Here is a 23,955-nt window from a genome sequence, read left to right as displayed (position 1 = left end):
CTTATATGTTTCTATAAGATCCCCCCTTATCCTTCTAAATTCCAACGAGTATAGTCCCAGTCTACTCAACCTCTCCTCGTAATCCAACCCCTTCAGCTCTGGGATTAACCTAGTGAATCTCCTCTGCACACCCTCCAGTGCCAGTACGTCCTTCCTCAAGTAAGGAGACCAAAACTGAACACAATACTCCAGGTGTGGCCTCACTAACACCTTATACAATTGCAGCATAACCTCCCTAGTCTTAAACTCCATCCCTCTAGCAATGAAGGACAAAATTCCATTTGCCTTCTTAATCACCTGTTGCACCTGTAAACCAACTTTTTGCGACTCATGCACTAGCACACCCAGGTCTCTCTGCACAGCAGCATGTTTTAATATTTAATCATTTAAATAATAATCCTTTTGCTGTTATTCCTACCAAAATGGATAACCACACATTTGTCAACATTGTATTCCATCTGCCAGACACTAGCCCATTCACTTAGCCTATCCAAATCCCTCTGCAGACTTCCAGTATCCTCTGCACTTTTGCTTTAAGGAGAGCATTTCAATCCGGACGACTGTGTCCAGGTCAGTAAGTAACGATGGCTGCCTAGAGTTAGCAATGAAACTGATGAATGGAAAGGTTATCCGCAGATATCAAGATCACATTTGTCTGTGCGATGATTCTGAGACAGCTGAGTTACCGAATCACATGGCAGAAGTAAATGCTGCTGTGGAAAGAGGTTCCAGTGGACGCCATTCCGGGAGAGATTGAAGGACTTCCTCTCATTAACAACCAACCTACTTTTGCGCCCTCAAGTACTGCTCAACTGAGCCAAGATTCACCAGTGTCTATTGAGTCACCAGTGGTCCCACACAGATCACAACGTAGTTGCAAATTTCCTGAAGACTGATGTATTAGTTGTGACTTGTATGTTATGGTTGTTGCTGTCTTTCCTTAAGGGGATTTGAAATTTATGGGGGGAGGGAGAAGTTTTATGGAGTGTTTATGTCTTAATAAGCATCTCCCTATTTGCTTATGTGCACAGGTGTCTTTAACAAAAGTGCAGATGCGTGTGTGAAGTCATCGGGAGCGCAGGCTTGCATGGGTTTTTAGATTAGCAATGAGGAGCTTATGTATAGCTTTATTTAGCTGTACCTGGCATCTAACGCTAAACTATAAGTACCTCAACATTTTCTGAAATAAAGAAGCTTTAACTTTTACAACACGTTCAACTACCTTTCTTGTAGTCAAGTTACCAAGAACATGGGCTACTTCAGTCTCTGAATTGTGAATGCGACTGAACATTATGCAATTATCAGCTAACATCCCTCTTCTGAACTAATGATGGAGGGAATGTCAATGATGAATAGATATTTGGGAGCACAGAACTTGAATATTGCTGAAACAAGAGACATGTCAAACTTTTTCATCTTTTATTCATAGGACACTGATATAAGGGGAAAATAACAATTTACACTGTCTGTGAAGTGAGAACTGATTTGTTGGCAAGTGGACTCTGATTGGTAGAGGCATTTCCCAGGGAAATGCACCAGTTGATGGTCACTGACCATTAACTGCCAAGCATAGTTTGAAATTTAAATCAGGCAGCTTGACCCTGATTGGTCAAGGCGTTGCCCTGAGGAATGATTCAGCGAATGGCTGTCACTTATTACAACTAATTACGGGCTCTCAATCAAAGACTGGCTGGACTGCTAAACTACCGTGCAAATCCTTTGCAAAATGTAATCCACTATGATGGCAGTAATGTGAGCTTGCATGCCACCAAAACGACCTGGCATGACAGTATTCTGAGCTTCCACTGAAGCACTCATACATTGGATGGCTGTTGCTTTCACTGTAATGGATCCCACAAGATCAGCCATCAGACGCCGCACTGTGGTCAGTTCTGCAAGTGAACAAACTTTTTTTTTCTTTGTTCGTTCATGGGATGTGGGCGCCGCTGGCTGGGTCAGCATTTGTTGTCCATCCCTGAGGGCATTTAAGTCTCGACGACATTGCTATGGGTCTGGAGTCACATGTAGGCCAGACCAGGTAAGGATGACAGATTTCCTTCCCTGAAGGACAATATCCATGATGTGGAGATGCTGGCGTTGGACTGGTGTGAGCACAGTAAGAAGTCTTACAACACCAGGTTAAAGTCCAACAGGTTTGTTTCAAATCACTAGCTTTTGGAGCACTGATCCTGCTCCGAAGGCTAGTGTTTGAAACAAACCTGTTGGACTTTAACCTGGTGTTGTAAGACGTCTTCCTGTAAAGACAATAGTGAACCAGTTGGGGTTTTACAACAATCGACAATGGTTTCATGGTCGTTATTAGACTTTTAATTCCAGATTTTTATTGAATTCAAATTCCACTATCTGCCCTGGTGAGATTCAAACCCATGTCCCCAGAGCATTACCTTGGGTATCTGGATTACTAGTCCAGTGACAATACCACTTCGTCACTGCCTTCCTGTTCAGTTGGCTACCACTTCTGTGCTCGCCAGGATGCTTGCACAAAGCCATGTGACAAGTTGGCGTGAGATTGCTCCATGCACCTTACAATTGTTTGAACTCTTTCTGGCAGGCTTCCCAATACACCAGGCATTTCATTGTACATACCCATCTGGTTCCTGTGCTATCACTGTTCTCGATCCTGGCTGCAGGTCACTCATGTCTGGTACTTCAAGATCTGCAGATCCCACCTCTAATTGATCCACTATATGTGCAATGTCTGTATCTGAGTAGATGGCTCTGAGTATGAGATCTTGAGCCGAGTCCTTAACATCAATCTCTTCCTGGTGTCTCTCCCTGTCTGGCCAGGCTGCACATTTTTGACATCCGAAAGAGTCCAGGCTAATTTTAAAAAGTTTTTGTTCATAGGATGCAGAAATTGCTTGCAACATTTATTCCCAACCCCTAATTGCCCCCAAGAAGATGGCTATGAATACAAGAACAGGAGGTTTTGGAAAAGGGAGCAAAGAAGTGAGAGTTGCATGGCTTATACCATCCACAGCTTGTATAACAGAAGTGAATGTGGGACAATGGGTTGTGGGATGTAAGAATCAGAATACCCATCATTTTCAATGATTTCAGCCCATCCATTGGCCAGGGCTTCCCAACAATGATCAACCCATCTCCACAGAGTTTAGGGCATACAACCTCACCTGTCCCGACTAGTTATCTCCTGCTGCCTCCAATTGGATGCCACCTTGTCCTGCAAGAGACCGGGAAATGTGCCAGTAAGAGTCAGGTAATCTGTCTGCCTTAAATGACTGTCATGGTGCAATAGCTGACACTGTGTGTAAGCTGTGAGGTGTAGCTGTGAGTATTTCAGCAGTGCTGTATGTGAGGGTGAGGTAAATAAATGTTATATAGAGTCCTAATTGATAAAGATTGTTGGCAAGTGCATATTGCGCAGTGTCTGAGATTAGTGGTGTACTTGGTAGGATCTGACATTTGAAGGTGCTTTCACTGACCCTGAACACTCATTAAAATTCTTAAGACACCGCACCCTGGCCATCCGGGCTCAAATCCTGGCATTGGTCTCCATGGTTACCTGCTCCTAATATTTCTGAATGGATGTCTGGAGGTCCTCCTATCCCCCAGTGGATACAGGACACCTCTCCTCCTTTCTACTTCCTCTACCCAGGCCTCCAGTGCAGTGTCTGAAAACCTTGAAACCCACTCTTCTCTCTTTTTGAGCCATTCCTCTCTGTGGTCCAGACCAGATTTACTTCCTGTATGACTGGATATTTACCAGCACCTGCTGCAGCCACAGCGTACCTCCCCTTTAAACAGGTGTAGACCTGTTTAAGAATTGCACGTTAGGTTTAGTTAGTGCTAACAAGTTATGATTTGCTGATTAAATGTGGGGTTCGTCTGGTTAGTGCAGAAATCATTCAAATCAGCATAACTGTGGCGTGCTGCCTGGGCGCAGGCTAATCACTCATCCCCATCCCTGGGCGATCCAATTCCAGTCCCAAAGACTTTTAGAGTGCAAAAGCAGGTTAATATATTGCCTATCATGCTTCTGCAGTTTTCTGAAAGGCATCTCCATTTGGTCTTGCTCCTTGCCATTTCTTGATACCATGGCTTCAGTCACTTGTGACACATTCCCACCTAATTGCCAAATTTATGAGTTCATTCATGTCGGGCGGAATTCTCCACATCTACGTGCCATGGCAGGGGGGGTGGGCCAGGAAGTGTTTCCCGCTACAGAAACCACGCCATATCTTCTGATCCTGACCTTATTAATTGTGCATCCCGGGGTTTAGCTCTGTATTCCTTTGTCCGGCAGGCTTGATTGCACACTTCCCACCCTCACTTGTGGGTACCATATTGAAAAGGCTCCTAACATCTCTAATCCACCGTTAAGAAAGAAGATGGATCTCCTGAAGAAATAAAATGGATTTCCAGGGACACTCTTAGGTTGGTAGATGGATCTCTTCAATGACACTGAAGCTGGAAGATCCACCTGATTGATGCTGCCCCCTGATACACGATCAATAGCACAAAGACTAAGGTTGGGTACAACTGTGGCTTTATTGCAGTCAGATGCATGGCCTCCTGCTGCAGCTGGCGAAATGGCAGCTAAATGGAGGACACACATATTTATACTCCTCCTACTGGGCGGAGCCAGCCAGCAGGGGTTACCGGCGAACCTGTAGTACAGGTCCTACCTTACATCCCTTAATACAGGTGTACAGTGGTTCACCACATTCACCCCTGTTAAAAATGAGTCCGGCGGGGGTGGTCTGGAACTATATACAGTGTTGAACATTATTTACAGTGTCGTAGAAACACCATGAAGGGAGAGAAAAAAATTGTCCATTTTGAAGGTCCAGTTAAAGGTTCAATCTGTCTGGAGCCTTGACGTTCCGCTGGGAGCGGCGTAACGGTGGCGGCGATGGCGGTGCTGACCTGCTGTTAGATGACTCCTGGAGCGTGCCAAAATCTTCGTCGTCCTCTTGCGTGGGCAGGGGAAGAAGGGATGGGCCTGGTGGAGACAATGATGGAAGCGCCAGGGAAGGGGAGGATGGTGCCGGGGCGGGGGAGTGTGTTCGGTTGGAACCTGACAATGCCAGATCCCTAAGGGAGACAGTATCTTAGCGGCCGTCAGAGTACGCAACGTAGGCATACTAGGGGTTGGCGTGGAGCAAGAGTACCCTATCCACCAACGGGTCCGCCTTGTGGAGTCGGACGTGCCTACGGAGCAGGACCGGACCTGAAGCTGCGAGCCAAGTCAGGGGCGACATCCCGGATGTGGACTTCCAGGAGAAGGTAAAAAGACGTTCGTGGGGTGTGTTATTCGTAGCGGTGCACAGCAGTGACCGAATGGAGTGTAGTGCATCAGGGTGGACCTCCTGCCAGTGAGAGGCTGGAAGGCTCCTGGACCGTAGGGCCAGCTGGACGGCCCTCCAAACTGTCCTGCTTTCCCTTTCTACCTGACCGTTTCCCCGGGGGTTGTAGCTGGTCGTCCTGCTGGAGGCGATACCCCTGCTGAGCAGGAACTGACACAGCTCATCACTCATGAATGAGGATCCCCTGTCACTGTGGATGTAGGCGGGGAAACCGAACAGAGCGAAGACCGTGTTGAGGGACTTGATGACGATGGCGGACGTCATATCCGGGCATGGGATGGCGAAGGGGAACCTGGAGTACTCATCGACCACACTGAGAATATACGTGTTATGGTCGGTGGAGGGGAGGGGCCCTTTGAAATCCACACTGAGGCGCTCAAAGGAACGGGAGGCCTTCAGCAGGCGCGCACGGTCCGACCGGTGGAAGTGCGGCTTGCACTCCGCACAGACCTGGCAGTCCCTGGTGACTGTCCGTACCTCCTCGACGGAGTAGGGCAGGTTGCGAGCCTTGATGAGATGGTACAGTCGTGTGACCCCAGGGTGACAAAGGCTGTCGTGTAGGGCCCGGAGTTGGTCTACTTGTGCGCTGGCACATGTATCTCGGGAGAGAGCGTCTGGGGGCTCGTTGAGCTTGCCAGGGCGATACAAAATCTCGTAATTATAGGTGGAGAGCTCGATTCTCCACCGCAAGATTTTATCATTTTTGATCTTGCCCCGCTGCATGTTGTTGAACATGAAGGCTACCGACCATTGGTCAGTGAGGAGAGTGAATCTCCTGTCGGCCAGGTAATGCCTCCAATGCCGCACAGCTTCAAAGATAGTCTGGGCCTCTTTTTCGACGGATGAGTGACGAATTTCAGAGGCATGAAGGGTGCGGGAAACGAACGCCTCGGGTCTACCTGCCTGATTGAGGGTGGGGCAAAGGGCGACATCTGATGCGTCGCTTTCTACTTGAAAGGGCAGTGTCTCGCCTACTGCATGCATGAGGAGATTAGAATGTTCGGCGGCCGTAACGGCCTGACAGTCACAGTCCCAGACGAGTGGGATTAGGGCCCGCCAAAAGTCTTCAATGGACTCACCCGGCAGTTGAGAGCGAGTGGCGAGTACGTGCCTGGCGAAGAGTGTGTTCGCTTTCTGCGCGTAGTTCTCTTTGAGGAGTGCCATAGCTTCCGCGTAAGTAAGGGCGTCATGGATCAGCGGGAACACGCTTGAGCTCAACCTGGAATACAGCACCTGTATCTTCTGAGCCTCCGTCGGTGGGGTGGTTGCTGAGTTAATGTAGGCCTCGAAGCAAGCTAGCCAGTGATTAAAGACTTTTCTGGCGTTGTCGATTGCGGATCCAGCTTCAGGCAATCTGGTTTGATACGGATGTCTATCCTGTTGAAAATCTGACTGCAATAAATTGATGCACGATCAATTGCACAAAGACTAAGGTTGGGTACAACTGTGGCTTTATTGCAGTCAGATGCGTGGCCTCCTGCTGCAGCTGGCAAAATGGCAGCTAAATGGAGGACACGCATATTTATACTCCTCCTACTGGGCGGAGCCAGCCGGCAGGGGCTACTGGCGAACCTGTAGTACAGGTCCTACCTTACATCCCCTAATACAGGTGTACAGTGGTTCACCACACCCCCACCACACCCCCACCCACTGCCGTGGTGTTCCAGGGGGTCCAGTGTCATTGGTGACTTCCATCCTAAACTCCAGAGGCAGCGTCAGGCATGGTTCAGGTGAGTTCTTACTTCTTACAGTAAGTGTTTAAATTGAGCGTGGGGCGGATTTCGGGCCTAGTGTCGCTCGGGAACTTACCTTTACAGGAACCCCAGGAGCAGCCGGGAATCGCGAGAGCAGTGTCCAGAGGGCAGAGCCTTGCGACTGGTCCACTGGTCAGAATCTCAGCTACATTCTGTAAGGTATTTTTCTTTAGGGGGCAGCAAAGTATATTTGTATCATTCAACAGAATCACCAATTTTAGAGGGTTCACTTGAGAGAGTAGCAGCAGTAATTTTTTTTAAGGGCCTAGCGGGTGTTTAATCTTTAATTTTATTTTTCCTTTTAAATCTCTTTGGGAATTTAGATCAGAGGGGATGGAAGTTAAGGCAGTTGCATGCTCCTCCTGTAGAATTTGGGAGTTAAGGGACACCACAAGTTTCCCCACTGACTATACCTGCGGGAAATGCACCCAAATCCAGTTCCTCGGAGACCGCTTTAGGGAACTGGAGCTGGATGAACTTCGGATCATCCAGGAGGCAGAGGGATTGATAGAGTGGAGTTACAGGGAGGTAGCCACACCCAAGGTGCAGGAAAAGAGTAGCTGATTTACTGTCAGGGGAAGGAAAGGGAACGGGCAGACAATGCAGGGATCCCTCATGGCCGTTCCCTTCAAAACAAATATACCATTTTGGATGCGGTTGGGGGGGACCTACCAGGGGAGGGCCATAACGGCCAGGTCTCTGGCACTGAACCTGGTTCTATGGCTCAGAAGGGAAGGGGGAGAATAGTGATAGGAGACTCAATGGTTAGGATAGCAGCAGAGAGATAGAGGAACAGATTGGGTGGCAGATCTTGGAAAAGTGCAGAAGTAACAGAGTTATTGTCATGGGTGACTTCAACTTCCCTAATATTGACTGGAACCTGCTTAGCGGAAATGGTTTGGATGGAGCAGATGTCAGGTGTGACCAGGAAGGATTCCTGACTCAATCTGTAGATAGGCCGACTTGGGGGGAGGCAATATTAGATTTGGTGCTTGGCAACGAACCAGGCACATGTCAGATGTCTCGGTGGGAAAGCATTTCGGTGACAGTGGCCACAACTTCGTGACCTTTACCATAGTCATGGAGATTGATAGGAACAGACAGTATGGGAAGATATTTAATTGGGATGGGCAAATTATACTGCAATTAGACAGGAGCTGAGGAGCATAAATTGGGAACAGATGTGCTCAGGGAAATGCACAACAGTAATGTGGGGGTTGTTTAAGGAGCACTTGCTGCGAGTGCTGGATCGTTTTGTCCCACTGAGACGAGGAAAGAATGGCAAGGTGAAGGAGCTTTGAATGACAAGAGAAGTGGAGCTTCTAGTCAAGACGAAGAAGGAAGCTTATGTAAGGTTGAGGAAGCAAGGATCTGGCACGACTCTAGAGGGTTACAGGGTAGCCAGGAAGGAACACAAAAATGGACATAGGAGCGCTAGAAGGGGCCCCCGGGAAATGCCTTTAGATATATGCAAGTGAGGGCTTTTGTGAGGCGACAGGTGAGGGAATTCCCATTGCTCCCGGCACACGAAGTTCAAGATAGGGTGATCTCGGGTGTATGGGTCGGGGAGGGCAAGGTGTCGGAAATACACCAGGAGTTGAAAGAAGAGGGGGAAGCGCTGGTAGAAGAGTTGAAGGGTAAATGGGAGGAGGAGCTGGGGGAGGAGATCGAGGAAGGTCTGTGGGCTGATGCCCTAGGTAGGGTTAATTCCTCCTCCTCGTGTGCCAGGCTCAGCCTGATACAATTTAAGGTGGTCCACAGAGCGCACTTGACGGGGGCGAGGTTGAGTAGGTTCTTTGGGGTAGAGGTCAGATGCGGAAGGTGCTCAGGGAGCCCGGCGAACCATGTCTATATGTTTTGGTCATGCCCGGCACTGGAGGGGTTCTGGAGAGGAGTGGCGGGAGCAATATCTCAGGTGGTGAAAGTCCGGGTCAAGCCAAGCTGGGGGGCTAGCAATATTTGGAGTAGTGGACGAACCGGGAGTGCTTGAGGCGAAAGAGGCCGACATTCTGGCCTTTGCGTCCCTAGTAGCCCGGCGAAGGATCTTGCTAATGTGGAAGGAGGCGAAGCCCCCCAGCCTGGAGGCCTGGATAAATGATATGGCTGGGTTCATAATGTTGGAGAGGATTAAGTTCGCCTTGAGAGGGTCTGCGCAGGGGTTCTACAGGCGGTGGCAACCGTTCCTAGACTATCTCGCGGAGTGTTAGAGGAAGGTCGGTCAGCAGCAGCAGTAACCTTGGGGGCGGTGGAGGGGACGGCCTGGGAGGGGGGGGGGGGGGGAAGGGGGGACTGCCTGGGAGGGTGGATGAGCAAGAGATAACATGAAGGGTTGGGAAAACTGGCACGTACGGGTGAGGGCCAGTGTACAAAGCTGTGTAAATATATCATTTTGCCATGTAATATCTTGCTCTGCGCGATTTCTCATTTTTTTTGTTACGAGGGGGTGGGGGTGGTTATTGTTTGTAAGGGAGAAAAATTGTGTTAAAAAACTTTAATAAATATATATTTTTTTAAAAAGGAGCGCTAGAAGGGGGCATGAAAAAGCCCTGCGGGAAGGATTAGGGAAAACCCAAAGGCATTCTACACTTATGTGAGAAATAAGAGGGTGATCAGAGTGAGAGTAGGGCTGATCATGGATAGTGGAGAGACCTTGTACCTAGAGTCTGAGGAGGTAGGGGAGACCCAAAATGAATATTTTGCTTCTTTATCCACGAGAGAGAGGGACCTTGTTGCTTGTGAGAACAGCGTGAACCAGGTTAATAGGCTTCAACAGATATTAAAAAGGAGGATGTGCTGGAAATTTTGAAAAGCATCAGGATAGATAAATCAGCTGGGCCAGACGGAATATACCCAAGGTTACTACGGGAAGTGAGGGAGGAATTTACTGCGCCGTTGGCGATGATCTTTGCGCCTCCCTCTCCACTGGAGTAGTACTGGATGATTGGAGGGAGGCGAATGTTGTTCCCTTGTTCAAGAAAAGGAATAGGGAAATCCATGGGGATTACAGACCAGTCAGACTTACGTCTGTGTTGAGCAAAATACTGGAAAGGATTCTGAGAGATAGGATTTATGATTATTTAGAAAAACATAGTTTGATTAAAGATAGTCAGCATGGCTTTGTGAGAGGCAGATTTTGCCTCACAAGCTTCATTGAATTTTTTGAGGATGTGACAAGACACATTGAAGAAGGTCGGTCAGTGGATGTGGTGTATCTGGATTTCAGTAAGACATTTGATAAGGTTCCCCATGGTAGGCTCATTCAGAAAGTTAGGGGGCATGGGATACAGGGAGATTTCGCTGTCTGCTTACAGAATTGGCTGGCCAAAAGAAGACAGCGAGTGGTAGTGGATGGAAAGTATTCCGCCTGGAGTCAGTGACCAGTGGTGTCCTGCAGGGATCTGTTCTGGGACCTCTGCTCTTTGTGTTTTTTATACATGACTTGGATGAGGAAGTGGGATGGTGGGTTAGCAAATTTGCCAAATTCACGAAGGTTGATGGAGTTGTAGATATTGTCGAGGGCTGTTGCAGGTTACAACAGGACATTGGCAGGATGCAGAGCTGGGCTGAGAAGTGGCAGATGGAGTTTCATTTCATTTCATTTCAGATGGAGCTCAACCTAGATAACCTAGATAAATGTGAAGTGATTCATTTTGGAAGGTTGAATTTGAATGCTGAATACAGGGTTGAGGGCAGGATTCTTGGAAGTGTGGAGGTACAGAGGTCCACGTACATAGATCCCTCAAAGTTGCCACCCAGGTTGATAGGGTTGTTAAGAAGGCGTATGGTGCATTGGCTTTCATTAACAGCGGGATTGAGTTTAAGAGCCTCGAGGTTTTGCTGCAGCTTTATAAAACCCTGGTTAGACCACACTTGGAATATTGTACCCAGTTCTGGTCGCCTCATTATAGGAAGGATGTGGATACTCTGAAGAGGGTGCAGAGGAGATTTACCAGGATGCTGCCTCGACTGGAAGAAAATTTGAGGGAGATAGGGTTTTTCTCACTGGAGCGAAGAAGGAAGAGAGGTGACTTGATAGAGGTATACAAGGTGATGAGAGGCATGGATAGAGTGGATAGCCAGAGACCTTTCCCCAGGGCGGAAATGGCTGTCATGAGGGGACATAATTTTAAGGTGATTGGAGGAAGGTGTAGGGGAGATGTCAGAGGTACGTTCATTATACAGAGAGTGGTGGGTGTGTGGAATGCACTGCCAGCGAAGGCGGTGGAGTCCGAGTCATTAGGGACATTTAAGTGACCCCTGTGCAGGCACATGGACAGCAGTAAATTGAAGGGATGTAGGTTAGGTTGATCTTAGATTAGGATAAATGGTCGGCACAACATTGTGGGCTGTACTGTACTGTTCTATGTTCTATATTCTGCATGCCACATTGCTCCAGACATGTTCCGGACTGGCGTGTTTTCCCATTGGCGTCACGGAAATCAGGCGTGGGGGGAAGATTCTGGTCGGGCCTTCATCGGCTTCCCATTAGCGGGATACAATAGGAAAGTCACACCGGTGTCAATCCAATTGTTTTGCTCCTGCTGAATTCTCCCCCCACCCATCATTAAACCCGCCGGTGGGTGCTTGAGAGCATTCCACCAATAGGTTATTTTTGAGTTAGCTAGTTAGAATTTTCAATTTTGCATGGAATAATATTTTCAGTTGGTTACAAGGGTTACAGAATCTAAGTTCTTCAATTTCCCATTGAATGCTGGTTTAACCACTCGGGACCAGTTCATGTCAGCTAGCACTGATCTCGTTTATGATTCAAGAAAGCTATGACTCATTTCTCATAGTTGAGCCAGATGCAGCCAATTTTCCATCACTGAAAAATATTGCTTGGTAGAGAAAAACAGCAAATTGCATGTCACAAGTGACATGAGTGTAATATTTTTGGGGATTCAAGAAACTTGTTTTATTAACTTCATATGTGAAGGCATCACAAAGAATGCAGAAAAGATTCACAAGAATGGTCTCATTGTTGAGGAACGTCAGTTATGTAGCCAGAGTGGAGAAGATGAGACTGTTTACCTTGGAGAAAAGAGGGTTGAGAGGAGATTTGATAGAGGTTTGAAAATCATGAGGGTTCTGGACAGAATAGATAAAGAAAAGGTATTTACATTGGTGGAAAGTTCAAAGTCACCAGAGGGCACAGATTTATAAGGTACTGTTATTGGCAAAAGTAGTATGGCACGATTTAATGGAAAGGTTTCTAAGTGTGGTAGCGAGCGGGAACTGCCACGAGCCTCCTGACGCTCGGCCATCACCGGTATCCAACGTTAAATGGACCATTTAACGAGACCCCATGGTCTTCATGCCGCAAATGACTGTCCTGCTGGCTGATTCGCTAAAAATGCCCTGCTAAAAAGAGACAGCAGCGCTTAAACCATTCCTGCACGGCCAATCCCACGCAGCACGCAGCCAGTCGGCATCCACGATTCGGGAATGCCGATCTAGCCAGACTGTTGGATGTAGTTGAAAACAGATGGGATACTCTGTTCCCCCGAGAGTCTTGGAGGGTCAGCCACAGGGCAGCCGATGCGGCATGGGAGGAAGTGGCAGCAGCCGTCAGCTCAGGGAGCGTCACCAGGAGGACTTGAACCCTGTGCCGTATGAAAGTCAACAACCTCCACCGGGCTGCACAGATGGGTTCGCACCGGTCCCTGGCACCAGCCCTGCCCGCCACCCCCGAAGGCCCCTCCCTGACGAGCATGTGCCTGCCACCGCCCCCGCCCAGCACCATTCCGTGCCCTGGCCCATCTATGTCCAGCAGTGCTGCCCATGCTGAACCCCCCCCCCCAATACTCCCATCCCCCTATACTCCCCATCCCCCCCCCATACAACACATCCCCTCCCTCAGAGGCCCCACCTCCCCCCCCAACTGAAACCCTCGCACTGCCCCTGCGATGAAGGACACATGCAGCTCCGTCTGTGTCCCCGCAAGGGAAGTTGGCCCACAACAAACGGGAGAGGGCCCAGACAGGTGCGGGGGTGCCGGACATCAGAGTCCTCCCCCCCCCTATGAGGAACGGGCCCCAGTCTCGGGTGTGACCAAGGACAGATCTGTCACCGACGTAGAGGTTGACGTATGGGACAGAGGTGAGGTTCCACCGGCCCCCATCCAGATGACCAGTCACACGTTAGTTGTTAATACCATGTAGAATGACCCATTCGTCCCACTGACCACATGTCCATTCTCCCGCAGGATCCTCATCCAGGATAGTCCATCCCACTGACTCCCGTGAGAACACTTCAGAGGGGAACTCAGAAGAGACCACCGTATTCGCGGCACAGCTGTCTTCCCCACCCTCCACTAATGCAAGGTCACACACCTCGGTGGGCGTCAGTAGTGGACAGGCTTCTGGGGCACATTCTGGTGAGCACCACACAGTTGCAGTTCACATCTGGTGGGGGCAGGAATGCCCTGGCGAGACAGCAGTCGGAGGTCTGCTGGATCTCAGGACCCAGTTGGGTCCCAACCAGAAGCTGAATCTCTGGACAATTTTGCCCGGAGCTGATGCAGATGAATAGGACAGTGTGACATTCAGAAGGGAGTGTCAGCTACACTCCAGTGACTGCAAGGCTGATTGGAGGAGTCCCAAAGCCTTGACGTGCAGGTGATGGTTCCAACAATGTGTGGCACTGAGGCCAACACTGCTAGGGTAGCGACTGTAGTGGAAAACTTGGAGCATGACGTCCATGTCTTGAGTGGTGATGTCCAAGACATGGCTCAGTCTTGGATAACCATGGCTGAGGGCCTCGACATTGTGTCCCAGTTGCTGAGGGACATGCCCCAGGTGCCGAGGCATTCCAGAGCATGGCCCAGTCACTGAGGACCATCGCTGAGGGCTTGTTGACACCATGGTGCAGACAATGGGGAGCCTCGAACACTGTCACAGTAAAATGTTTACTATTAAAACATGTAACACCTGATATATGTGATCCTTCTGTCACGTTAATCTTCCCTTTGTTTGCACTGAGTGCTGAATTTGGTGCTTTTTGAGTGCTATAGTAAGAGTTTGGTGACCGAGGGAGTATAAGGCTTCATTTTTATCTAAAGTTTAGTCTTTCTTTTATTTAGTTAATTAACTTAAAAGTTGCTGTTTGGTTTAGAAGAAGGTGAATTTTCAATAAGCTTTAAACAGGCTTCTACTTGTAGGCACTTGCAGCTGGAGCTTGTTAATTAGTTAATTGGATTAGGCCAGTTTTTCAGAGGCTAGATTCACAGTATAAAAGTGATCCCCTACAGTGCAGACTTTGTTTGCACTGAGTGCTGAATTTGGTGCTTTTTGAGTGCTATAGTAAGAGTTTGGTGACCGAGGGAGTGCTGAATTTGGTGCATTTGAGTGCTGTAGTGAGAGTTTGGTGACCGAGGGAGTGCTGAATTTGGTGCATTTGAGTGCTGTAGTGAGAGTTTGGTGACCGAGGGAGTTAGGTGAGGAGGGAGTAAGGTGCTCCTTTCATTTTGTTTCCGACATTTCCGCAAAGAGTGCGAAGAGAGCCAGGAGTTTACAGAAAGTGTAGCTGACTGGGAGCAGAGTCGGAGGGCGGAGATCTAGTTAGTCCACAGGGCAGCTATATTCTGTCAGGTAAGAAGGGATGGAGGCTAGGCCAGTTGCATGCTCCTCCTGTAGGATGTGGGTGGTGAGGGATACCACCGGTGTCCCCGCTGACTATACCTGCGGGAAGTGCACCCAACTTCAGCTCCTCAAAGACCATGTTAGGGAACTGGAGCTGAAGCTGGATGAACTTCGGATCATCCGGGAGGCAGAGGGGGTGATTGAGAAGAGTTACAAGGAGGTAACCACACCCAAGGTACAGGACAAGAATAGCTGGGTTACAGTCAGGGGAAAAAAAACAAACAGGCAGAAAGTGCAGGGATCCCTCGTGGCAGTTCCCCTTCAAAACAAGTATACCGTTTTGGATGCTGTTGGGGGGGATGACCTACCGGGGGAAGGCCCTAGCGGCCAGGTCTCTGGCACTGAGTCTGGCTCTGGGGCTCAGAAGGGAAGGGGGGAGAATAGAAAAGCAATAGTTGTAGGAGATTCAATGGTTAGGGGAATAGATAGGAGATTCTGTGGTCGCGAGCGAGACTCCCGGAAGGTATGTTGCCTCCCGGGTGCCAGGGCCAGGGATGTCTCGGATCGTGTCGTCAGGATCCTTAAGGGGGAGGGTGAGCAGCCAGAAGTCGTGGTGCACATTGGTACCAACGACATAGGTAGGAAAAGGGGTGTGGAGGTAATAAACAAGTTTAGGGAGTTAGGCTGGAAGTTAAAAGCCAGGACAGACAGAGTTGTCATCTCTGGTTTGTTGCCGGTGCCACGTGATAGCGAGGCTAGGAATAGGGAGAGAGTGCAGTTGAACACGTGGCTGCAGGAATGGTGTAGGAGGGAGGGCTTCAGGTATTTGGATAATTGGAGCGCATTCTGGGGAAGGTGGGACCTGTACAAGCAGGACGGGTTGCATCTGAACCAGAGGGGCACCAATATCCTGGGAGGGAGGTTTTCTAGTACTCTTCGGGAGGGTTTAAACTAATTTGGCAGGGGAATGGGAACCGGATTTGTAGTCCAGCAACTAAGGTAGCCGATATTCAGGACGCCAAAGCATGTAGTGAGGCAGTGGGGAAGGGAACACTGACAAAGGAGAGTACTTGCAGGCACGGAGATGGGTTGAAGTGTGTATACTTCAACGCAAGAAGCATCAGGAATAAGGTGGGTGAACTTAAGGCATGGATCGGTACTTGGGACTACGATGTGGTGGCCATCACGGAAACTTGGATAGAAGAGGGGCAGAAATGGTTGTTGGAGGTCCCTGGTTATAGATGTTTCAATAAGATTAGGGAGGGTGGTAAAAGAGGTGGGGGGGGTGGCATTATTAATTAGAGATAGTATAACAGCTGCAGAAAGGCAGTTCGAGGAGTATCACCCTATTGAGGTAGTATGGGTTGAAGTCAGAAATAGGAAAGGAGCAGTCACCTTGTTAGGAGTTTTCTATAGGCCCCCCAATAGTAGCAGAGATGTGGAGGAACAGATTGGGAAACAGATTTTGGAAAGGTGCAGAAGTCATAGGGTAGTAGTCATGGGCGACTTTAACTTCCCAAATATTGAGTGGAAACTCTTTAGATCAAATAGTTTGGATGGGGTGGTGTTTGTGCAGTGTGTCCAGGAAGCTTTTCTAACACAGTATGTAGATTGTCCGACCAGAGGAGGGGCAATATTGGATTTAGTACTGGGTAATGAACCAGGGCAAGTGATAGATTTGTTAGTGGGGGAGCATTTTGGAGACAGTGACCACAATTCTGTGACTTTCACTTTAGTAATGGAGAGGGATAGGTACGTGCAAAAGGGCAAGGTTTACAATTGGGGGAAGGGTAAATACGATGTTGTCAGACAAGAATTGAAGTGCATAAGTTGGGAACATAGGCTGTCAGGGAAGGACACAAGTGAAATGTGGAACTTGTTCAAGGAACAGGTGCTACGTGTCCTTGATATGTATGTCCCTGTCAGGCAGGGAAGAGATGGTCGAGTGAGGGAACCATGGTTGACAAGAGAGGTTGAATGTCTTGTTAAGAGGAAAAAGGAGACTTATGTAAGGCTGAGGAAACAAGGTTCAGACAGGGCATTGGAGGGATACAAGATAGCCAGGAGGGAACTGAAGAAAGGGATTCGGAGAGCTAAGAGAGGGCATGAACAATCTTTGGCGGGTAGGATCAAGGAAAACTCCAAGGCCTTTTACACATATGTGAGAAATATGAGAATGACTAGAGCGAGGGTAGGTCCGATCAAGGACAGTAGCGGGAGATTGTGTATTGAGTCTGAAGAGATAGGAGAGGTCTTGAACGAGTACTTTTCTTCTGTATTTACAAATGACAGGGGCGATATTGTTGGAGAGGACAGTGTGAAACAGATTGGTAAGCTCGAGGAAATACTTGTTAGGAAGGAAGATGTGTTGGGCATTTTGAAAAACTTGAGGATAGACAAGTCCCCCGGGCCTGACGGGATATATCCAAGGATTCTATGGGAAGCAAGAGATGAAATTGCAGAGCCGTTGGCAATGATCTTTTCGTCCTCACTGTCAACAGGGGTGGTACCAGGGGATTGGAGAGTGGCGAATGTCGTGCCCCTGTTCAAAAAAGGGACTAGGGATAACCCTGCGAATTACAGGCCAGTTAGTCTTACTTCGGTGGTAGGCAAAGTAATGGAAAGGGTACTGAAGGATAGGATTTCTGAGCATTTGGAAAGACACTGCTTGATTAGGGATGGTCAGCACGGATTTATGAGGGGTAGGTCTTGCCTTACAAGTCTTATTGAATTCTTTGAGGAGGTGACCAAGCATGTGGATGAAGGTAAAGCAGTGGATGTAGTGTACATGGATTTTAGTAAGGCATTTGATAAGGTTCCCCATGGTAGGCTTATGCAGAAAGTAAGGAGGCATGGGATAGTGGGAAATTTGACCAGTTGGATAACAAACTGGCTAACCGATAGAAGTCAGAGAGTGGTGGTGGATGGTAAATATTCAGCCTGGATCCCAGTTACCAGTGGCGTACCACAGGGATCAGTTCTGGGTCCTCTGCTGTCTGTAATTTTCATTAATGACTTGGATGAGGGAGTTGAAGGGTGGGTCAGTAAATTTGCAGACGATACGAAGATTGGTGGAGTTGTGGATAGTGAGGAGGGCTGTTGTCGGCTGCAAAGAGACATAGATAGGATGCAGAGCTGGGCTGAGAAGTGGCAGATGGAGTTTAACCCTGAAAAGTGTGAGGTTGTCCATTTTGGAAGGACAAATATGAATGCGGAATACAGGGATAACGGTAGAGTTCTTGGCAATGTGGAGGAGCAGAGAGATCTTGGGGTCTATGTTCATACATCTTTGAAAGTTGCCACTCAAGTGGATAGAGCTGTGAAGAAGGCCTATGGTGTGCTCGCGTTCATTAACAGAGGGATTGAATTTAAGAGCCGTGAGGTGATGATGCAGCTTTACAAAACTTTGGTAAGGCCACATTTGGAGTACTGTGTACAGTTCTGGTCGCCTCATTTTAGGAAGGATGTGGAAGCTTTGGAAAAGGTGCAAAGAAGATTTACCAGGATGTTGCCTGGAATGGAGAGTAGGTCTTACGAGGAAAGGTTGAGGGTGCTAGGCCTTTTCTCATTAGAACGGAGAAGGATGAGAGGCGACTTGATAGAGGTTTATAAGATAATCAGGGGAATCGATCGAGTAGACAGTCAGAGACTTTTTCCCCGGATGGAACAAACCATTACAAGGGGACATAAATTTAAGGTGAAAGGTGGAAGATATAGGAGGGATATCAGAGGTAGGTTCTTTACCCAGAGAGTAGTGGGGGCATGGAATGCACTGCCTGTGGAAGTAGTTGAGTCGGAAACATTAGGGACCTTCAAGCAGCTATTGGATAGGTACATGGATTACGGTAAAATGATATAGTGTAGATTTATTTGTTCTTAAGGGCAGCACGGTAGCATTGTGGATAGCACAATTGCTTCACAGCTCCAGGGTCCCAGGTTCGATTCCGGCTTGGGTCACTGTCTGTGCGGAGTCTGCACGTCCTCCCCGTGTTTGCGTGGGTTTCCTCCGGGTGCTCCGGTTTCCTCCCACAGTCCAAAGATGTGCAGGTTAGGTGAATTGGCCAATGATAAATTGCCCTTAATGTCCAAAATTGCCCTTGGTGTTGGGTGGAGGTGTTGAGTTTGGGTAGGGTGCTCTTTCCAGGAGCCGGTGCAGACTCAAAGGGCCGAATGGCCTCCTTCTGCACTGTAAATTCAATGATAATCTATGATTGATCTCGGACAAAGGTTCGGCACAACATCGTGGGCCGAAGGGCCTGTTCTGTGCTGTATTTTCTATTTTCTATGTTCTAAAACGGGCCTGCCGGCACCCCAGCCCCTGTTGCCCTTTGCCTACCTCACCCCCACCCCATGGGCACAGTGGTCCAAGATCAAAATCTCCTGCTGTCAGCAGAAAGACAGGAGTCAGACTTTTGCAGAAACTGAGGAGTACCAGAGCTTTCCTTATATCGAGTTATCATCATTCTCCTGCCTTGTATGGTGACGTGCTATCAATGCCAACACAGGCCTGTCACCCTGGAGTGATGCTACACAGACCATTGGAGGGTGAACAGGGTGGTAGATGAGGGGGCAGTGTGATGGGGGGCAGGGAATGGAGTGGGAGATGGGGGGGTCTCTGATGGGTGTCTCTGTTGGATGTCTCGGTTGAGTTTCCTGATGAGTGTCTCTGTCGGGCGTCTCTGTCGGGCGTCTCTGTTTGGGTGGGCTGATGGGGTGGTCTGATGGGGTGGTCTGCTGGGGTGGTCTGATGGAGGTACATCGGTGAGGTGGGTGCCGGGTGACCCTCGTGCATGTTATTCCCGTGATGCGGGAGGATGTCCCTACTTGTCAGTGGGGGGGGGGGGGCAGGATTGAATAGTGGAGGTAGGGGGGCCTCCCGATGGACTTTGGGGTGCACCTCCATTAATAATATAAAATAATCGCTTATTGTCACAAGTAGGCTTCAATGAAGTTCCTGTGAAAAGCCCCTAGTCGCTACATTCCAGCGCCTGTTCGGGGAGGCCGGTACGGGAATTGAACCCACGCTGCTGGTCTTGATCTGCATTACAAGCCAGCTGTTTAGCCCACTGTGCTAAACCACCCCCTTACTGGTTATGCACTGACCCACCTCGGGGTCTAGTGTGTCAGGACCACACTTGGATAAACTTGTTGCAAGGTCCGCCCAGAGGAATTTCCACTGTCGGTGAATAGGGGGGAGGTGATGAATTGGGCTTCCTGCCCATTAACCAAATGGAAATTGATGCATATTGGGGCAGGTAGCACACTGAGGTCGCCAGCAGGGTTTTGGAGCATTGTGGTGGGTTTGGCGCCATTTTCTCCTCGGCACTCCATTCTCCGCCTGATTGGGAATCCTGAAACCAGCATCGGGCCATGGAGCTCTACCCCCAGATATGGCCTACATAGGTTATGCATTGGAGGCACTAGCCTTCGGGAAAATGTTGGGAGTTTAACAGGCTGATCATCCTTCTCATAGTACCATACCATATCACACCAGTGTGAAGTGTTCTGATGATGAAAATTGTATCCAATTCTCTGCATAAAGGCCTATTCCAGTGACCATACCATTACACCATTGCCTGTCACTAGACTAGTAATCCAGGTGTGAAGATGCCGGCGTTGGACTGGGGTGGGCACAGCAAGGCGTCTTGCAACACCAGGTTGAATCCAACAGGTTTGTTTCGAATCACTAGCTTTCAGAGCACAGTTTCTTCATCAGTGAGCTGTGCTCCGAAAGCTACTGATTCAAAACAAACCTGTTACTAATCCAGAGGCCCAGGTAATTCTCTGACAAGGTGGTGAACTTTGAATTCAATATAAATTTGGAATTAAAAGTCTAACGACGACCATGAAACCATTGTCAATTGTCATAAAAATCCATCTGGTTCTCGAATGTCCTTTCGGGAAGGAAATCTGTGATTTCAGATCCATCGCAATGTACATTTAGAGAGTGGTTAGCTGTATAAACTTCTAAATTTCAACAGCAGGAAAGTGGGGGGGTCACCCACGCAATAGGGGGGGGGGGGTCACCCACGCAATGGGGGGGGGGTCACCCAGGCAATAGGGGGTCTCTGGATGGTCAGCCTCTGGACAGGTTGGTACCCTGGCCTCCCTGATGCCACCCAGGCACCGTGCAAGTGCCACCCAGGCACCCTGCAGTGCCAGGGTGCCCAGATGACACTTCCAGGTTGGCAGTGCCAAGGTTCCCAGGTGGAATCATGCCTGTGTCTTGCACATATAAGGTGGGTTGCGTGAGGCTTAATGACCCCTTTATTGGGGTGTTAGGGGGTCCAGCGGCTGCGGTGGGGGGGGTTCTAGAGATTTTTAAATGGCGCCCGGTGACTTTGGTGGGGCATTCCTCACCGAAGCCCAGAAATGAAGCAGAATCCCGTTTAATAGAAGTATCATTCTTTGCACTGCCAGCATCGAGAAACACCAGACTAAACGCGCTCAAAACAGGACTCTGTTTCATTTCTGTTAAATTGTGTTCTGTTTTTCTGGCACTTCAAACCGTAACAGAACAAGAGTTAAAGTTAGTGTAACCCGTTAAAACTAATAAAAGTAAATGAGAACTTCGGGCAGCTTGGCTGGAGATGATTATGCTTATTGGCCTCTGTGTTCATGTTGCTGTTAGTGAACCTAAGTTGCACTACAAATTGAAGGTTCTCACCAGTGGGAGGGTGGAACTTCAAATGCATACAGCCACACTATAAAAATGCAACTCTCTACTATAAACATAGTGTGGGATGACACACAAATAAACACCAGCTGTTTCCTCACCAAGATAGCTCGTCTTGCTTTTAAACCTCCCCTTTTGTCAGCACAGTAGCTCAGTGGTTAGCACTGTTGCTTCACAGCTTCAGAGTCCCAGGTTCGATTCCCGGCTTGGGTCACTGTTTGTGCGGAGTCTGCACATTCTCCCCGTGTCTGCGTGGATTTCTTCCGGGAGCTCCGGTTTCTGGTACTGAAAGACGTGCTGTTAGGTGAATTGAATTGGACATTCTGAATTCTCCCTCAGTGTTACCCGAACAGGCGCCGTAGTGTGGCGACTAGGGGATTTTCACAGTAATTTCATTGCAGTGTTAATGTAAGCCTACTTGTGACACTAATAAAGATTATTAATAATGGCATTATGCTACAGATAACAATCTCAAACTTGTAAGGTACAATGCAAAATTGGCAGACCAGAATTACACTACTGGTTATTGCTTCTCCTCTGGATTTCAGTGGTGAAGCAGTATGCCTTTGCATAGGTTTATGCTATTACCTTAGCAACTAATCCTTAGTTGTAGCATTGCTTCTTTCTTTTAAAAAGAAATAATCTTTATTGTCACAATATGCTTACATTAACACTGCAATGAAGTTACTGTGAAAATCCCCTAATCGCCACACTCCGGTGACCCAATCCGGGAATCGAACCTGGGACACTGGAGCTGTGAAAAAACAGTGCTACCCACTGTGCTACCATGCTGCCCAAGAGTCAAAAATAAGTGTATGAAGTTCTAAGTATGCCCAATGGATTCCTAAGAATTTTAAAATGGGGTTTTGTACTGGGCTGTAGTTAAACTATACCAAGTGTGTACCACTAATGACATGAGACTACCACAATTCTTATTTCAGTGTGTTTGGGAGATAGATTCCCAATCTGATTCCTTTATTATGCTGCCAGCTTATTTTATCATGCATTCAAGACTATTGCACAACAGTGACCATACACAGCAGTCTTAGTTCATTTATAAGACACACAATGCCAGATGTAAGGCGTTTTGTGAAATTTATGGTTAAAGACAGAGTTTATACACTCCTAATTAGCATTTATTTATATTTATACATTATAAATATTCCAAAATGGCATTCTTGCTTCAATAAAGCAATCCATGTTCTGTTAAAAAGTGGAAGAAAATCTGATCGACTGGCTGAGTTTGGTCACTGAGATTTTTAAGAACTATTCAATGTCTGTTTAAAGAATCTGCCACATGAAAATGGGATGTGTTACCTGCAACAATGGCAATTCCAACACAAATGAGGAAAACAAAAAGATATAGGACTGCTATCGCACACTTGATCCCTGCCATTGAATTCCAGTGATGACAAAAATTGCTTGCTGTCCTTCGCCTTCCGGCTGGCCCTTAAGAAAATGAAATAAACAGTTAGTGGTTGTCCCTTTTCCCCCTTGCCACAATTAACTTCTGTTAGCTGGTGACACATTCCCATAAATACTGCACACATCCAGTGCAGTAGACGTTGTCTACATGGACTTTAGCAAAGCCTTTGACAAGGTGCCGCATGGTAGGTTGTTGCAGAAGGTTAAAGCTCACGGGATCCAGGGTGAGGTTGCCAATTGGATTCAAAATTGGCTGGACGACAGAAGACAGAGGGTGGTTGTAGAGGGTTGTTTTTCAAACTGGAGGCCTGTGACCAGTGGTGTGCCTCAGGGATCGGTGCTGGGTCCACTGTTATTTGTGATTTATATTAATGATTTGGATGAGAATTTAGGAGGCATGGTTAGTAAGTTTGCAGATGACACCAAGATTGGTGGCACAGTGGATAGTGAAGAAGGTTATCTAGGATTGCAACGGGATCTTGATCAATTAGGCCAGTGGGCCGACGAATGGCAGATGGAGTTTAATTTAGATAAATGTGAGGTGATGCATTTTGGCAGATCGAATCAGGCCAGGACCTACTCAGTTAATGGTATGGCGTTGGGGAGAGTTATAGAACAAAGAGATCTAGGAGTACAGGTTCATAGCTCCTTGAAGGTAGAGTTGCAGGTGGACAGGGTGGTGAAGAAGGCATTCGGCATGCTTGGTTTCATTGGTCAGAACATTGAATACAGGAGTTGGGACGTCTTGTTGAAGTTGTACAGGACATTGGTACGGCCACACTTGGAATACTGTGTGCAGTTCTGGTCACCCTATTATAGAAAGGATATTATTAAACTAGAAAGAGTGCAGAAAAGATTTACTAGGATGTTACCGGGACTTGATGGTTTGAGTTATAAGGAGAGGCTGGATAGACTGGGACTTTTTTCCCTGGAGCGTAGGAGGCTTAGGGGTGATCTTATAGAGGTCTATAAAATAATGAGGGGCATAGATAAGGTAGATAGTCAACATCTTTTCCCAAAGGTAGGGGAGTCTAAAACTAGAGGGCATAGGTTTAAGGTGAGAGGGGAGAGATTCAGAAGGGCCCAGAGGGGCAATTTCTTCACTCAGAGGGTAGTGAGTGTCTGGAATGTGCTGCCAGAGGTAGTAGTAGAGGCGGGTACAATTGTGTCTT

General features: G+C 48.1%; 1 protein-coding gene across 6 annotated transcripts in view; it reads right to left on the bottom strand.

Annotated features, from left to right (window-relative positions):
* The window catches only part of LOC140410818 (scavenger receptor class A member 5-like), a 176,738-nt gene that overhangs the window by 108,584 nt on the left and 44,199 nt on the right, over nucleotides 1-23,955 (bottom strand). For all 6 annotated transcript variants that reach the window (XM_072499467.1, XM_072499466.1, XM_072499464.1 and 3 more), the window contains one exon: nucleotides 22,676-22,807. In XM_072499467.1, the coding sequence (XP_072355568.1) occupies nucleotides 22,676-22,807 (132 nt within the window). The remainder of the gene's footprint in view (nucleotides 1-22,675; nucleotides 22,808-23,955) is intronic.

This window comes from Scyliorhinus torazame, chromosome 4 (genome assembly GCF_047496885.1).
Source record: "Scyliorhinus torazame isolate Kashiwa2021f chromosome 4, sScyTor2.1, whole genome shotgun sequence".
NCBI classification, from domain to species: domain Eukaryota; kingdom Metazoa; phylum Chordata; class Chondrichthyes; order Carcharhiniformes; family Scyliorhinidae; genus Scyliorhinus; species Scyliorhinus torazame.
Note: the sequence above shows the minus strand (reverse complement) of the source record. Positions and strands in the feature narration are given on the sequence as shown.